Source organism: Palaemon carinicauda, chromosome 11 (genome assembly GCF_036898095.1).
Source record: "Palaemon carinicauda isolate YSFRI2023 chromosome 11, ASM3689809v2, whole genome shotgun sequence".
Taxonomy (NCBI): domain Eukaryota; kingdom Metazoa; phylum Arthropoda; class Malacostraca; order Decapoda; family Palaemonidae; genus Palaemon; species Palaemon carinicauda.
In genome coordinates this window covers 140,910,662-140,929,613 of record NC_090735.1, presented here as the reverse complement: position 1 = coordinate 140,929,613, position 18,952 = coordinate 140,910,662, and the positions used below count along the sequence as shown (strand labels likewise).

General features: G+C 29.6%; 1 protein-coding gene across 2 annotated transcripts in view; it reads right to left on the bottom strand.

Annotated features, from left to right (window-relative positions):
* Positions 1–2,953: 2,953 nt before the first annotated feature.
* Sb (Stubble) overlaps positions 2,954–18,952 on the bottom strand; it is a 98,723-nt gene continuing 82,724 nt past the window's right edge. For both annotated transcript variants that reach the window (XM_068382741.1, XM_068382740.1), the window contains exons 7-8: positions 15,588–15,713; positions 2,954–3,534 (exon numbers count right to left, since the gene is read on the bottom strand). In XM_068382741.1, coding sequence (XP_068238842.1) covers positions 3,376–3,534; positions 15,588–15,713 — 285 coding nt within the window. In that variant the 3' untranslated portion in view covers positions 2,954–3,375. The remainder of the gene's footprint in view (positions 3,535–15,587; positions 15,714–18,952) is intronic.

Here is an 18,952-nt window from a genome sequence, read left to right as displayed (position 1 = left end):
TAAAAATTATGTATACATGTATACACTTATATACGTGTATGTATAACACACACATACACACACATACATATATATAAATATATAAATATATATATATATATATATATATATATATATATGTGTGTGTGTGTGTACATAAATATATATGTATATATAAGTCTATATATGTATATATATTTATATATATATATATATATATATATATATATAAATATACATACATATATATACATATATATATATATATATATATATATATATAAATATACATACATATATATATACATATATAAATGTATATGTGTATATAAGTTTATATATACATTTCATATATATATATATATATATATATATATATATATATATATATATATATACACACACACATTTGTGAGTATAATAACACGATTCAACTTTGAAACATGTATAAACACACACACACATATACAGTATATATATATATATATATATATATATATATATATATATATATATATATATACATATATATATATACATGTATATATATAAATATATATATATATATATATATATATATACATATATATACATATATATGTAAATATATATATATATATATATATATATATATATATATATATATATATATATATATATATATACATATATATACACACAACCACTCTTTGGAAATGTTAAACCTTGTTTAATAACTATTGTGATAAGGTAACAAGTCAAAACAACAGCTATAGCTTAGAATTCTCTCCCACTTACTTTCATGGAATGTGTATTCCATAACAAGTTTCTCAATAAGAACCAAAGTTACTCAGATTAATAGAAACATTTAATTACCACCTGTTTAATTCTCCTTCAAATCTTGTACATCATTATCTATGTATTGTATTATGTGTATCAACCCCATCCTGTTTAAAAGACAGAAGGATTTATCAAATTTATTATACCATCAATGAGGATACCCCAATTATTGCATGAAATAGGATGAAGAAATTAAATGTTCCTTTTAAACTAGATTTGCTATTTTTTTGTGATAATCTGGACTTCTCTTTTCCTCCAAAGTAAGGTAAATGTGGAAGGCCAGTCAAATTGCAAATGGCACAGTACAACTTACAAGCTATTCAGTCGATTGAAAAATATGAAACTTTCATTGTGTGGTAAAAAATACAGTAATTTGGTGCAAAGAACTTTTCATATTTTGATATCTGCAATCTACATATATGTCAGATCAGAGAGTGAACATTAACTAAATGAGGGGTTCATAGGCTAGTTTAAGAAAAAAAATATTATAATTTCAACCTAAAATTAATTGTCAGAAAAGAAAATATGAATAGAATAGAAAGAAATAAGAGATCGTGCTTACGGCTCAATGAACTACCATAATATATGACCAGTGGCGGTTGAACTAACACTAAAAACATTTACAGACACAACGTGAACTTGTAGTGAAAATGAGCTAATAGCAGATGCATAATAATCTGATGGGGATAATGAAGTCAAGTGAGAAACAGCAGTGCAAAGATTTGCTTCAACATCTTTTTGATTTAATTTAATTCATGATCCCAATATACGTACACGTTTCATACATAAGTCCAACTTCGTTTTCTGTTGGACAGGAGAGCTGTGAATGAGAACCTGAAGATGGATATATATACGTTCGAAACGTTTGCTGTCTATTTCAATTTTGAATAAGTTAAAAAAGATGAATAATGTTGTTCCTCACATGACTTTGATGTCAACTTCTTTAAAACTTTTATAAAATTGAGAACAGCTGCTTTAAGAGTAACAAAAAAGTAAATACTATATTTAGTGAAATGAATATCAACAAAAGGAATCACTAGATCGCCGACATTTTGTACTGGAAATATCGACATTAAAATACATTATTACAAACATAAGCAAGAGTGAAAACTATACAATAAAAGTCAAGGAATCTTAAAAGGGTTGTTGAAACTGTATCACAATAGATTTGTTGGTAATGTACGTGTATTGCTCTCATACAGTATGTTACACAACATAAGGAGTCTATTTATTCAACAATATTAATCATTTTGCTTTTGCCTGAGTCGTCAAGGCTAGACCATGAGAATAGCCACAATATACTTTGAACCTAAGCCCTGTAACACATTATTTCAAGCATTCTTCTTTTAGACATACCAAAACGCATTATTCCAAACGTGTGTGCTTGACATTTTCCACAGTGAAAAAAATAAAATAAAAATAAAACTCTTTTCTTAGGCTATGCACAAATAAATTAAGTAATATATATATTACTTCATAGTGTCCCAATCAATAAATAAATTATATTTTAATGAAATAAATATGCATAACAAACAATTTCATGAACTATGCAAAGATGATGGAAACTACACATAGAAACAATCATATTTAGTCATAACAAAGTAATAAAAACACATATGTCATTTAAACCAGCAAGGTTTAGTATGCTTTTAAAGGGACATATAACATGAATTAACTGTTTATGGACGGATTATCTATATATCTTGAATGAGATGGAACCAACTAAAAAGTAACAATGTTTTAATACGAAATCTCCGAATGGATAAAAATTGCAGTTCGTATGCAATGAGGAAGAGGGAATATTATCAAATCTCTTAATCCATGAAAATATAATGAGGTGACAGGTATCTGTATGCATCAAATGAATCATTTTATCTCATATGCACAGGTGTGTGAACAAACACTCGTTTATATATATATATATATATATGTATATATATATATATATATATATATATATATATATATATATAAATATATATATATTTACATACATATACTGCATCTGTGTGTTATGTGTACATACATATATATCTAAATATATATATATACACACACACACACACACACACACACATATATATATATATATATATATATATATATATATATATATATATATATATATATATATATATATACAGTATATACATCCTGTCTTGCTGTTTGGTAAGTCATTCGACAATTGATTCTCGCCATCAACAAAATATCATCTCAGCAGCCGAAAAAGAAAAACAAATACGAGAACAAACAAACAAAGCACCTTCATTTTGTATCAAATGATAGTCCAGGCAACTTTTTTCTTTTCACTCTTTCCCCAAAGTCCTGAGGTTGTTCTTCACCAGCACAATCACCAACGAACCATTTTCACTGAGACCAAACTTACGTCACGTGACTTGAATTCAGGCAGACGCAATTTTATAGACATTGGGCAGACTTGTCCAGCGAACACTTAGGCATCAAGAGTTCCCGAATTCGTCAAGACGCGAGCAAATGCCCCATGACTAAACACTTCTCGCAGCTTGCGAGATTTTTCACCACCAATCTCGCAGCGTGCGAGATTTTTATTGCCGCCACTTAGAGAACAGTTTCCAGGATCCATGGCACGAATCTCGAGATCCTTGTGCACACGCCTGGAAGGTTGGGGGCGGCGCAACCGATTCCCCAGGAGATAATTCCCGCTAGGAAGTAGCGCCCGTCGGCGCCTTTGACTTGGAGGGGACCACCAGAATCACCCTGAAATAGATGTAAAATTATTATAATATTTAGAAAAAAGAATTCTGAATTTAACAATGGTTTCATGAAATTTAAATGTATTCAATGATATGGCTTGAGCAATGAACGTGCAAGAATGCAGGATAATATATATATATATATATATATATATATATATATATATATATATATATATATATATATATATACTGCATGTGTTATATACAAATATTTTATTCATACATATACATACATATACATTTATACACATACACACATCCAACTAAATATATAATTTATGTATATATATATATATATATATATATATATATATATATATTATATATGAATATATATATATATATATATATATATATATATATATATATATATATATATATATATACATATATATATATATATACATACATATATATATATATATATATATATATATATATATATATATATATATATATATATATATATATATATATATATAACATCCCGGAGAGATATACATAGTCATATTAACAAAATCTCTCTCATACACTTACATACAAAATCATGCACACACAAAAGGAAAGAAGATGGACTTATTCACGTCTCTTAAAACGTATTTTCACCCTTTGAAAGAAGATTTAATCATTCAAAATGACAATGGAGAACTGATTACTGCTTGTTCTTATAAACGGGGAATTACGAAGTAGAAATTACCTGACGTTGCAAAAATATTGGCCATTGACATCGTGGGCTCCTCGTCACTAGCTCTATGCATGGGTAACTTTTCCCAGAATTTTAGTTAACTGTATGAATTTGCACCCTAGCGAATAACACACTTTAAAGAAGGCAAAATACTATTTGCAGGGTTCATTCAGGTAGACAAATGTCCAGCGGATGCCAGCAGAACCGCGTCGGAAAGTGAGATTTCGTCGCTGGAAAGGTTCCGGTGATGTCCACTTCCCGTTTTCTTCCGGAACGCTTCCGGAATAACGGTCATCTTAATACTATTGCCCGTCTCTTTTCTCATTCCCTTTTCATGAGAGCCGTTTTCATTTTCAATCGGTCTCTAAATTTCGTATTTGATTTCAGCCGTAAATATTATATTGGAATGCCAGATTATTGGATGTACACTGTTATAAAATTTGCATGAAAAAAAACGGTAAATGTCTAGCAACCTTAATACTAGGATTTGACCGTTTTAAAAACGGATATATTAACGTAAAGGGATGATATTACAGTCACCAACCCGTAAATAATAATAACAAAGTAAGGTAAAATTACGGTCGCTTGTATTTTAATGAAATACGATTGAAAACAGTATATTTTTTACAGAGAATTTCCGATTAAAATTACGGTTTTTTTTTTTCTAACAGTGTATTATTAAAATGCTAAATCAATAATAAATCGCAAGCGAATTCTCATAAAACACTAATTAATGATATAATATATTCTTCTGAAGAACTGATTAGAAAAAAAATGTTCCTCAAGATTTTTTTGCCTAAGCACTGTCCAGTGTACTCTAAAAAGGTCAACATCTTTCGTAATTGTATAATAGTAAGGAGTCGGTGGAAAGTTTCTTTTTTCATTAGTTAAAGATTGATATACTTGTGACTGCCATCCTGTATGCCTTAAGCCAGTCTAAAGGTATATATACAGTATATAAATATGTATATATCTATCTATCTATCTATCTATCTATCTATCTATATATATATATATATATATATATATATATATATATATATATATATATATATATATAGCGCGTGTGAATGTATATTCACATATACAAACATACAAGCACACGCAATATATATATATATATATATATATATATATATATATATATATATATATATAAATATATATATATACATGTGTATGCATGTGTGTATGTGTGTAAGTATACATATATGTATAAATGTGTATTTATGTGTGTGTGTGTGGAGAGAGAGAGAGAGAGAGAGAGAGAGAGAGAGAGAGAGAGAGAGAGAGAGAGAGAGAGAGAGAGAGAGAGAGAGAGAGAGAGGTATTGCTGCTATAGAATTACAGTAAATACAAAAAATTGCAATATAATCTCGATAAAATAAATCCATTCGAATACTTAACAATGGAGGTATGAGCTCAAATATAATCATCATGAGCCTTTACAAACCACCACTCCGTAACTTATGCTTTGGAATTATTTCTTAGTGTATCATTGAGTAATTTTTCTTTCAAAAATGGATTGAATGGTCAAATGTCAATAAATCTTCCGTAAAATACTGGCGAAATCTAACTGAGGCCCTTTGCGTCAATAGGCGTAGGAGGAGATGATGATGATGAAAATAGTTGAAATACAATAAAAACCTGAATCTTATATGTAATCAACTTAATCAAAGTTAATAATTACTTGTGTCTTTAATGTTAAATTTAGATAAAGATTGGTGAAAGAGAACAGTTTCTAATCGGAAAATCGAGGACAAATAGATAATGTATCTTGATATCGTTTTTACGAAAAATATAAAAAAGAAAATAAAAAATAAAAAAAAATGTTGAAAATCAATAAAACTCCACATTGGTGTTCCAACCATATCTAAATGATCAGAGAAAAATTATTACTATTCACAGAGATATTCCAAACTGAAATATGTAATTAGCGACATGAAATATGTTTCCCTAAATGGAATTCTTCAATTCCCTGGAGGATGAGAACAGCGATCTGCTGTGCCTTTTTTTGCCCGCAGCTGGACTGACACTGGAAAGGAGTAACCTCTCCAGCTGTTACTCCTGCTGTTGTTCGTTCCAGAAATTCAAAGATCGCCTGGGGAGATCAATGGATGGGCGCGGGGGGGGGGGGGGGGGGGGGGGGGGTTATCGCGTAGGTTTTCATCTTGATAAGCAAATTGTTATGGATTTGTCCTCTGTTTGGACTAAAATTTGTATTATGTTTGAAACTATTTGGGAGAGCATTTATTATTATTATTATTATTCAGTATATGTGTGTGTATCTACGTGTAAATACACACACACACGTATATATATAAATACACTATGCATCTACATATACATAAATACACGAAATTATGAAATGCCTCAGTATAGAACACCGTAAAGTGAAAACTTTTCATAAAAAATTTGTAAATAAAGCTAGTATTTGGAAAATGAGCAAATCAAAGAACAAAAGTGGAAAACGTGAAATGTACAATATAAATGCCAAGCAAGACTGTATCTCGAAGAGAAGAGCAAAGTATGAGAAGCAGTCTCTCTGTCTTATCAGCTGGACGAAAGAATCAATAATGACTTCGTGGCGGATTTGCTTGGACAAGCAAATGGAGCAAGGCAGGCAGCCGTGACGCTAGTTTAACCCTTATTTACATTTCTTCTAAGCAGTAACAATAGAGAGAGAGAGAGAGAGAGAGAGAGAGAGAGAGAGAGAGAGAGAGAGAGAGAGAGAGAGAGAGAACAAGTGTATTGGTCTAGCAAAAACACAAAGTTTTCTCATGTGACTTGTTTTCTAATTATATAATGCATATTTGTATGTGAGAGAGAGAGAGAGAGAGAGAGAGAGAGAGAGAGAGAGAGAGAGAGAGAGAGAGAGAGAGAGAGAACAAGTGTATTGGTCTAGCAAAAACACGAGGTTTTCTCATGTGACTTGTTATCTAATCACTGCTTGTGTATGTGTGTGTGTGTGTGTGTGTGTGTGTGTGTGTGTGAGAGAGAGAGAGAGAGAGAGAGAGAGAGAGAGAGAGAGAGAGAGAGAGAGAGAGAGAGAGAGGGTAGGGGACCTTCATTACTATTTGAAAAGTCCTACATAAAGTAAGAATGAAAGAAAGTAGGAAAGCTGTTCTAGAAACGTCCATTTTACTGTTTTAAATACTTCCATCAGTCGCCTGCTATCTGATTGCTTAGAATTATCTTGTCCAACCAATCAGCGATCAGGAAACCTTTCCGAGCTAAAAGGGCACCCGAGCGAGTCGGTGCAAATCTGCCTCACTAAAAAGAATTGTCTATAGTAACTGACTAAATATTGCACCTGTCCGCTATAACATCTGTACCTCACGTGTTGAGGGAAAACGGAAAATCATGATTGGCTCAGCAGATTGTTTCTCTGGACTAATTAAGATTCAATCTGCTAAAAAAAAAAAAAAAAAGAAAAAAAAAGTAATGCAGAGGAGTGGATATGTAGGGGCTTTCTAATAGGCGGTCCGCTGAAGGTCCGCCCTGTTTGTTTGTGTCTATTATACGAGGGTTTGAAAGTGAAGGGGAAGAAGACTACGGTAAGTAATCACGAGAGTAACAAGTTGGGATGTGGGATGTCATGCTTATCAATAATAATAATAATAATAATAATAATAATAATAATAATAACAGCAACAACATCAATAACAACAACAATATTATTATTATTATTATTATTATTATTATTATTATCATTATTATTGTTGTTGTTGTTGTTGTTGTTGTTGCTGTCGTTATCATTACTATTACTAATAGTACTACTATTCTTATCAGAATCCTTATTCCTACTATTATCATGATAATCACTGAAAGTATAAAGATACACTAAGTGTATTACGAAGGATAAAGACTGAATATTTTCCTCAACGTCTCATATACTTATTATTATTATCATTACTAGCCAAGCCACAACCCTAGTTGGAAAAACTAGATGCTATACGCCCAGGGGCTCCAACAGGGAAAAATAGCCCAGTGAGGAAAGGAAACAAGGAAATAAATAAACGATATAAGAAGTAATGAAAAATTAAAATGAAATATTTAAAAAAAAAACATTATTAAAACAGATAATTCATATATAACTATAAAAAGACTTATGTCAGCCTATTCAACATAAAAACATTTGCTGCAACTTTGAATTTTTGAAGTTCTACTGATTCAATATAATGAATCCCAATCGACGGAATAACCATAGTTCTTGCGATGCTAAAAAAAAAAGAAAAAAAAAAAAAAAAAAAAAAAAAAATTGAAAAAGAAATAACACGTCCTGTTATCTGATGTTGAAATGTGATTACGAAACCGAAAAGAAAGGAAAAGTGGGCGATGCAATTGAGTCAAATAATAACAAAGGACTAATAAATCGTCAAATTTCACAGCGGAGAATAATGGATCAGAGAGTCAATGATGCTAATCCTGTATTACTTAATGTTACCAATGTGAGTTTGATTACAGCGATCTGCAATGATGCGCGAATGGGTTGGTTCACACCGCAAGTTACGTCATATGAAAAATCTATTAGAAATATTTTGACACGGATTGATTTCTTTTCACACCATAAGACTAATTATTAGATATTTTTGCTTTATGAGTTTAATTAATTTGAACAATAGGCTATTGAAGACTTTCTTTTCACACCATAACACTAGTTATTAGATATTTTTGCTTTAATAGTTTATTAATTTGAACAATAGGCTATTGAAGACTTTCTTTTCACACCATAACACTAGTTATTAGATATTTTTGCTTTAATAGTTTATTTAATTTGAACAATAGGCTATTGAAGACTTTTTTTTAACAGCATAGCACTAATTATTAGATATTTTTGCTTTAATAGTTTATTAATTTGAACAACAGGCTATTGAAGACTTTCTTTTCACACCATAAGACTAATTATTAGATATTTTTGCTTTAATAGTTTATTAATTTGAACAACAGGCTATTGAAGACTTTCTGTTCACACCATAACACTAATTATTAGAAAATTTAATAGTTCAAATGAATTTGAACAATAAGCTACTGAAGACTTAAATTTTGCATGTAAAATCTTAACTCAATCACAAAAGATAAGAAAGCAAAGACAAAATAGTCTAAATGAATAAAATCACACATTTTCTGACATTCAGTTCCCCATTAAGTTATTTAAATATTTATTAGAAATAAATTTCCCAATTGAGGTATCTAAAGATTTTTTAGAGATAATGTTCCCCATTAAGTTATTTACATATTTATTAAAAATAAAGCTCCCCCGTTAAATTATCTAAATATTTATTAGAAATAAAGTTCCCATTAAGTTATCTAAATATTTATTAGAAATAAAGTTTCCCATTAAGTTATCTAAATATTTATTAGAAATAAAGTTCCCCACTAAGTTAGCTAAATATTTATTAGAGATAAAGTTTCCCATTAAGTTATTTAAATATTTATTAGAAATAAAGTTCCCCATTAAGTTATCTAAATATTTATTAGAGATGAAGTCCCTCATTAAGTTATCTAGATATTTATTAAAGATAAAATTTCCCATTAAGTTATCCAAATATTTATTAAAGATAGAATTTTCCATTAAGTTATCTAAATATTCATTAGAAATAAATTTCCCCATTAAATTATCTAAATATTTATTAGAAATAAAGTTCCCATTAAGTTACCTAAATATTATTATTATTATTATTATTATTATTATTATTATTATTATTATTATTATTATTACTTGCAAAGCTACAACCCTAGTTAGGGAATCACGTTGCTATAAGCCCAGGGGCCAAAAAAGGGAAAATAGCCAAGTGAGGAAAGAAAACAAGTAAAAATAGAATATTCTAAGAGCAGTAACATTAAAATAAATATTTCCTATATAAACTATAAAAAATTTAACAAAACGAAAGGAAGGGAAATAAGATATAAAGTTCCCCATTAAATCACCTAAATATTTATTGGAAATAAATGGACATCAAAATATCAGCTGCAATAAAAATCAAGAGGGATAAATAAACAAAATGGTTGAAAAAAAAATATTAAGAGATAAATAAAAAAATATTAAGAGGTAAATAAAACAAAATATTAAGAGGTAAATAAAAAATATTAAGAGGTAAATAAAACAAAATATTAAGAGGTAAATAAAAAAATATTAAGAGGTAAATAAAAGAAAATATTAAAAGTAAATAAAAGAGAATATTAAGAGGTAAATAAAGAAAAATAATAAGAGGTAAATAAAACAAAATATTAAGAGGTGAATAAAACAAAATATAAACAGGTAAATTAAACTAAATATTAAGAGGTAAATAAAACAAAATATCAAGAGGTAAATAAAAAAAAAAATATTAAGAGGTAAATAAAACTAAATATTAAGAGGTGAATAAAACAAAATATAAACAGGTAAATTAAACTAAATATTAAGAGGTAAATAAAACTAGATATCAAGAGGTAAATAGAGCAAAATATAAAGAGGTAAATAAAACAAAGTATTAAGAGAAATAAAACGCAACCATTAGTCTTTCTGTTGGTTTCGTGTGAAATAGGGCGTAGAGCGGCAATGGAAAGTGTTGTGTGTGCGTCCTTGCGTCTGTCGCATTGTTTGTTTGTGTACGCCCAAAATCTCGATATGGTATTTTAAGAAATTTCATATCTATAGTATTTTCCCTAAAAGGGAACTTGCCTGGAGTATCATGGAGTATCAAAAACGAATTTAAAAAAAAAGAAAAAAAGTGACGTCAATACATGGTGTTTTAGCTCAAGGGAAATGGGATCGAGAATATTTTTTCTCTTCTTTTTTGTATTTTGAAAAAAAAAAGTCAAACCGAGGGTAAAATTGCAGTTTTCTCTCACAGAAAACGAGACATCGTGTGAAATCGAATTGCTCAAAAAAAAAAAAAAAAAATGAAAAAAAAAAAATAAATAAAACAGAAAGAAATCAGGTTAGAGAGTTTGAAATTACAGGATTCGTTGAAGATCATTGACCAACCTAAACGCAATTCACGTGGTGAGTGGCTTTAACACAAACACCGAAAAAAAAAATATATTATCCACTAGTATTGCCTTCATACCTGAAACCCGTTTCAGTTCGTTGGCAAGAAAACGTGTATTTCATCTCGTTTTCGATTAGAATGCAGATATGAAGTAATGTCTGCTACCGATTTGGTTCAAAATGATGGAACAAACTTCCGCCAATGATGAAATCAGCGGTTGTTGCGATAGTAGACCTCAATAGTAAACTTTCATCTTGATAAGAGATTTTGTCCTCTTGTTTAGAGGAGGAAAGTTTACATTTTGATCGAAAAAATTGCAGATAGCATTTTGAGTGTAGCTTATTTTGGTATTGTGTCCAATTAGATATATTAATAATAATAATAATAATAATAATAATAATAATAATAATAATAATAATAATAATAATAATAATAATAATAATAATACCTGCATAATTAATCAATTATTCTTAACCCTTTCTTCTGGTTTTATTTTTATCTTATACTTTTTCTGGAAATTTCATTCGATTTATGGCATTATTATGCTTTAAAATTAAAAGAAAAAAACAGGGTTATGATCATAATTGGATATAACCAGGAAGTATTTTATTTGAAAAATATCCCCCTTCGTAATGTGGAAAGCTATTTTTTCACTGGCACATTTAAAATCTGTGTGCGCTTTGTGGCTATGTGTGCGAGTAGAGAGAACAAGCTTGGGTAATTTGGCACGGAGTCTTGCCGTATGGAGCATTCCGTAGATGATGAAGTGGTTCACGTCAGGGGGTTAAACTCGAGTATGTGACATGTGGCTATTACCTTGAATCCTGCTGCTTTTTACCTTAGATTACCTAAAAAAAAATTCCAATTTCCTTAAATTTTAAGCTAGTAAAACCGAGATTACCATAGAATTACCTTGAAACCATGAAAATTACCTCAAACTAAGGTAATTACCTTAAAAGTTTAAACCCTGGTTCACGTGGCCAGGAAGCTGTTTGTGGAGCATAGGATGGACCCTTAGAAAGGAGACCATTTCATAGTTCTCTAAAGTTGTCCATTTCTTTCCAACATAAGCCCAGAATGGAATGTTCATAAGTGAGATAAAGAATCATGTTTTCTCTCAGGAGAAAGATCCCATCTTTCGTTTCGATTTTGGTTCTTTAACGGTTTTAGTGGCCACTCATGAATGGCAGAGGCAAGGAACAGTGACAATGCCCTAGAGAAAAACCATATAAACATATGATCAGCGCCCAAGAGCCCTCTCCAAACAAGCTAGGACCAGGAAGGGCCAGGCAATGGCTCACAAGGATAGTGAGGTTGCAGACACTATAAGAAACCTTCGAGTCTGAGCGGGACTCGTACCCCTGTCCGAAGATTTCTATTTCTAAGTTTATCGAATGGTTAATAACCTTATTTCATATCACAATGGCTCTGCAACATTACAGCGCTGCAGTGGAACATCTCGATCATGCAACATGGCGTCACGGAGAAACTAGAGAAAATTTCTGGAAGTACTAATGAGGTGCGACCAATGTAAGAAAAAGCAAATGGCGGAGACGTGTAAAGCAGAAATTAGGAAGGTTTATGGAGGCCAAGTGGTTTACCGCCACAATAAAAGGGTGTGTTCTCTTTTTTCAATTTACATAAAAAGAAGCATTTCCAGGTGTTCTAGAAAGCTTAGAGCGAAAGTCTTCCTGTTTTTAACGCCTCTTACCCGGAAGTATTTGGAGAGGGAGAAAGGAAGAATTTGGTGCGAAAATTTTTGCGTCTGCATTTTTGCGGTCGTCGTTTGAAAGTCAAGTTCGTAATTTCCTTCTTCAAAAGAGTACGGCGGGTATTGAAGAACATCTTAATTGTAGTGTAATGTTAATAATAATTTTGATAATTCTAACAATAGTAATAATTTTGATAATACTAATTTCAATAATTTCAATTGATAATTTTTGATAATTTTAATTAATAGTCTTAATAATTTTAATTAATAATTTTGGTAATTTTAATAATACTAATTTCCATTATTTTAATTAATTATTTTGGTAATTTCAATAATACTAATTTCAATCATTTTACTTAATACTTTTTGTAATTTTAATAATGCTAATTTCAATAATTTTAATTAATAATTTTATGATTTTGATTAATAATCGTAATAATTTTAATCAAGAATTCTAATAATTTTTACTAATAATTTTAGTTATTTTTATTAATAATTCTAATAATTTCAAAAACAGTAATAATTTCAATAATGGTAATAATAATAATTTTGATAAAAAATAATAATTTTAATAAAAAATTATAATTTTGATTATTATTATTATTATTATTATTATTATTATTATTATTATTATTATTATTATTATTATTATTATTATTATTATTATTCTAGTTTGTGATAACTGTTGATAATGTCAGTAAGGTATTGGACAATTTCGATACATCACTCTTAATAAATCTAAAATTCATAGAACAAGATGTTTAACATTGTCTTACCTCAAAAGCGTCCTTATTAATACAAACATAATAATTGATATTTGTTATCGTGGTTGTTATCATTATTATCATTATGTTTATAACCATCATTACAGTTACCATGGATTTTTTTCTTTTATTTTTTTACTATTTTATTATTTTACTATTCTCTGAGGAAGCTTTTTTTGTATAATGAATTCTAAGTTTTGAAAATTGTTTTTAATAGCAAAGTTACTATCACTAGTAATAATAGTAATGGCTATACTGCTACTATTACTACTACTACTACTACTACTACTACTACTACTACTACTACTACAAGTAGCAGTAATAGTAGTAATGATGATAACTTTGTTAATAAAGAGAATGATAAGGTTAATAATCATGCCTACTGTAATCGTTGACGTTATTACTGTTTTTAATGTTATATTAATAATAATAATAATAATAATAATAATAATAATAATAATAATAATAATAATTATTATTATTATTATTATTATTATTATTATTATTATCATTATTATTATTATTATTATTCCATAAAGCTATGATGTAGAAAAAAAATAGGATTTAAAGAATTAGGTTATATTACTCTTATTTCAATTGATTAATAGAATAATAGCCATATACGTATACATAACAAAAATCCGATATTATAGAAAAAAAAGAAGGGGATCACGTCCCTTTCATTTAGAGTTGGGCTCCTCTTCAACGCAAACCTTAATAATTGTAACGCCATCATACAGACACACTTAGCGAAAATTCAAACAGATGGAGATTAGGATATAGCGAATGGTGTGAGTTGTTACTTTCCCTAATGTAAACAAGGAGGGGGGGGGGGTGAGGTTGGCTTTTCGGTCAGGGGGAGCGCACGACAAGAGGGGGGGTGGGGATGTAGTTTCTACTGTTCCACCCGGGTTGCCAGGTTTTCCAAATGAGAAAAAGTCTGATCAACTGCAGCTTTAAAAGGCCAACCTAATAGTAGAAAAAGACCGAAAATACAGCATTTAAGCCTAACCAATTTAAAAAAAAAAGACCAAAAAAAAGGCATCTAGCACGAAAAAAAGGCCATATTTTGAGTTTTATGGGCCGAAAAAGGCCAACCTGGCTCCATAGACCTTTAATCTATGTTGAAATTCAAGCCGGCTTTATGTACTGTCCTTTTGCATTAATAAAAATGAAATGTTGGGGAATCTGCTTAAATATGTTTAAAATTTGTTCACCGTCTAGCAACCATAGGTTCCTAGTGTTTGCATATCAATATATTATTACTATTATCATTTATTAACTTGCTAAGCTATAACCCTAGTTGAAAAAAACAGGATGCTATAAGCCTATGGGCCCCAACATGGAAAATAGCCCAGTGAGGAGAGGAAGCAAGGACAAATAAAATATCTGAAGAGCAGTAACATTAAAATAAATGTGTTCATATTTGTACGCTTGTTTGCGTGCGTGTTTATGTTTGTACGTGCGCATGTGTGTGTAGACAATTGCAATGGTAAGGTAATTTCTACGCTTTCATGATATGGGAATAAAAGCGTTGCGGAGTTTGCGAAGAGAAATCAAAAAAACATTTGTTTAGGTTTTTTTAAACAAACACAGAGACAGAAGCCCTCTCTCTCTCTCTCTCTCTCTCTCTCCTCTCTCTCTCTCTCTCTCTCTCTCTCTCTCTCTCTCTCTCTCTTTGTCTGGAATGAGAGGAATGAATAGAAGAAAAGCCATGACAGATGAGTTCCCCATCAAATGTTATCGTAACACAGAAAACGGGAGAGCCTTGACAAGGTAGACCTTACTAACCAGGATAAATTGTTTACTACACACACACACACACACACTCCCCCCCCCCCCCTCTCTCTCTCTCTCTCTCTCTCTCTCTCTCTCTCTCTCTCTCTCTCTCTCTCTCTCTCTCTCTCTCTCATAACTTACCTGACAAGAATCAATGCCTCCGTTTTCATATCCAGCGCATAGGAAGATGTCCGGTATGCTCTCTACTCTGCCTGCCTTCTTGAACATGTCCTTACACTTCTCGTTGCTTATGATCGGTACGGAGCCCTGAAAGATATCATGAGATAGTTAACCTTTTTTAAAAAAAGTAGAATGGCGTCATGAATATCATTACATAGGTACATAAATAAAAAATTGCATTGATTTCTATAAACATAATTATTATTATTATTAGCTAAGCTACAAACTTATTTGGAAAAGAAGAATGCTATAAGCCCAAGGGCTCCAAAAAAAAAAAAAAAAAAAAAAAAAGAGTCTTTTGAGGAAAAATTATGGAAATAAATAAAACAAGAGAAGTAATGAACAATTAAAATGAAATGTTTTAAGAGCAGTAACAAAATTAAAACAAATATTCCATATATAACTGTAAAAACTTCAAAAAAACTAAAACAAGAGGAAGAGAAACAAGATACAATAAGTGCATAATATCCTTCTCAAATGAACTTTAAACAACAATTTACTGAATATTTCCAAAGCCAACAAGGAATATATAACAGAAAGTCACCCTATCAGAGTGAAATGATAAAGAAAAAAGAAATAGGAAAAAATTACTGAATATTTCCAGTCACTCTATCAGAGTGAAATGATAAAAAGAAAGAAATAGTAAAAATTTACTGAATATTTCCAAAGCCAACAAGGAATATATAACAGAAAGTCACCCTATCAGAGTGAAATGATGAAAAGAGAAATAGTAAACAATTTACTGTATATTTCCAAAGCCAACAAGGAAAAGTCACTCTATTAGAGTGAAATTATAAAAAAAAAAGCTAAGAAATTACTGAATATTTCCAAAGCCAACAAGGAATATATAACGAAAAATCACTCTATCAGAGTGAAATGATAAAAAAAAAGTAAAATATCACTGAATATTTCCAAAGCTAACAAGGAATATATAACAAAGTCACTCTATCAGAGTGAAATGATAAAAAAAAAGAAATAGTAAAAATTTACTGAATATTTCCAAAGCCAACAAGGAATATATAACAGAAAATCACCCTATCAGAGTGAAATGATGAAAAGAGAAATAGTAAAAAATTTACTGTATATTTCCAAAGCCAACAAGGAATATATAATAGAAAGTCACTCTATCAGAGTGAAATGATAAAAAAAAAACTAAAAAATCACTGAATATATTCAAAGCCAACAAGGAATATATAACGAAAAATCACTCTATCAGAGTGAAATGATAAAAAAAAGAAATAGTAAAAAATTACTGAATATTTCCAAAGCCAACAAGGAATATATAACAGGAAGTCACTCTATCAGAGTGAAATGATAAAAAAAGTAAAAAATTACTGTATATTTCCAAATTAAAAAAAGAATATATAACGAAAAATCACTCTATCAGAGTGAAATAATAAAAAAAAAAGGAAATAGTAAAAAATTACTGAATATTTCCAAAGCCAACATAGAATATATAACGAAAAATCACTCTATCAGAGTGAAATGATAATAAAAAAAGAAATAATAAAAAAATTACTGTATATTTCTAAAGCCAACAAAGAATATATAACGAAAAATCCCTCTATCAGAGTGAAATGATAATAAAAAAGGAAATAGTAAAAAAAAAATACTGTATATTTCCAAAGCCAACAAGGAATAAATAACGAAAAATCTCTCTATCAGTAAAATGATAAAAAAAAAAAATACTGAATATTTCCAAAGCCAACAAAGAATATATAACGAAAAATCACTCTATGAGAGTGAAATGATAAAAAAAGAAATAGTAAAAAATTACTGTATATTTCCAAATTCAAAAAAGAATATATAACGAAAAGTCACTCTATCAGAGTGAAATGATAAAAAAAAAGAAAAAAAAAATACTGAATATTTCAAAAGCCAACAAAGAATATATAACGAAAAATCACTCTATCAAAGTGAAATAATTAGAAAAAGAAATAGTTTAAAAAAATCGAGAACAGGAACTTATAAATTAAAGATTCAAAAGACCGTGACCAACAGACAATGGGACGAGAAGCAGTCACGCCTACTTAAGAGGGGGGAAAATTAAATTTCCATGGGACGAGTGGGCGGACTCACGTTGTGGGCGGAAAATTGCTCTGCATCAAAGAGAATGGAAAGTTATAATTATGAAATGAAAAAAAAAAATAAACCCGTCCAATGATAAATATATCTGAGATACTTTGACTGGAAGAGATGCATTGGAAATAGAGGGAAAGACTAGAAATTATCAAAATTATCACTATTATTGTAATCATTATTATCGTTATTATTAAAATGATTAAAATGATCATTGTTAATAGAATTATTGAAATTATTATTAGCAATAAAATTGTGGAAATCATATCATTATCATTAAAATCATTAAAATTATCATTATTATTAAAATGATTAAAATCATCATTATTAAAATTATCCAAATTATTATTGTTTTTAAAATCATTATAATTATTAAAACTATTAAGATTAATATTATTATCAAAGTTATTGAAATTATCATGGCTTTTAAAATTATCATTATAATAAAAAAATTTCCAAATTAATACTGTTTTTGAAATTATCATTATCAATAGAATTACTAAAATTACAAAATCAAAAACCGCCCAATGGTAAATATATCTAAGATAATTTGACTGAAGCAAATGCAGCGAAAATATAGAGTAGGACTATAAATCATACTTATAATGATGGGAATTATATAAAAGGGATAAAAACGCGAAATAGAAGAAAAAATTATAAATTTTCGGAAAACAAAATGTAAAATGTTTTAAGAGAAGGAAAAATAAATCCTTAGTGAAACTGATTTGATGATGAAAAATCATTGTCATTAGGAGACATAAAGTAATGGGCGTGATATTGTGGGGATTTTCACAGTTGTCAACAAAGCTCTCTCTCTCTCTCTCTCTCTCTCTCTCTCTATACCAGGAAAACTAAGGAAGGCACACTACGCACCAGCATCGATAATGCAGCGACTATTTAATGCCCTGCCAGCTCATTTAAGAAACATCAGGAGTGAGCGTAGATATGTCTAAGAATAAGCTCGATAAACACCTAAGATGCATCCCAGACCATCCAAGACTGGAAGATGCAAAACACACCGGAAGATGCATAAGCAACTTTCTGGTGGATATACGAGGTGCCTCACACTGAGGGACCTGGGGGAACCCGAACATAGAATAAGGCAATAAGGTAAGGTAAGGCTCTCTCTCTCTCTGATGAGCTTATGCAAATTAGCAACTCATTCTATATATGTTGTACTAGCCACTAGATATATAAATACCATATTATGTTATTCAATCATAATAATTCTTGAATTAAATATTTAT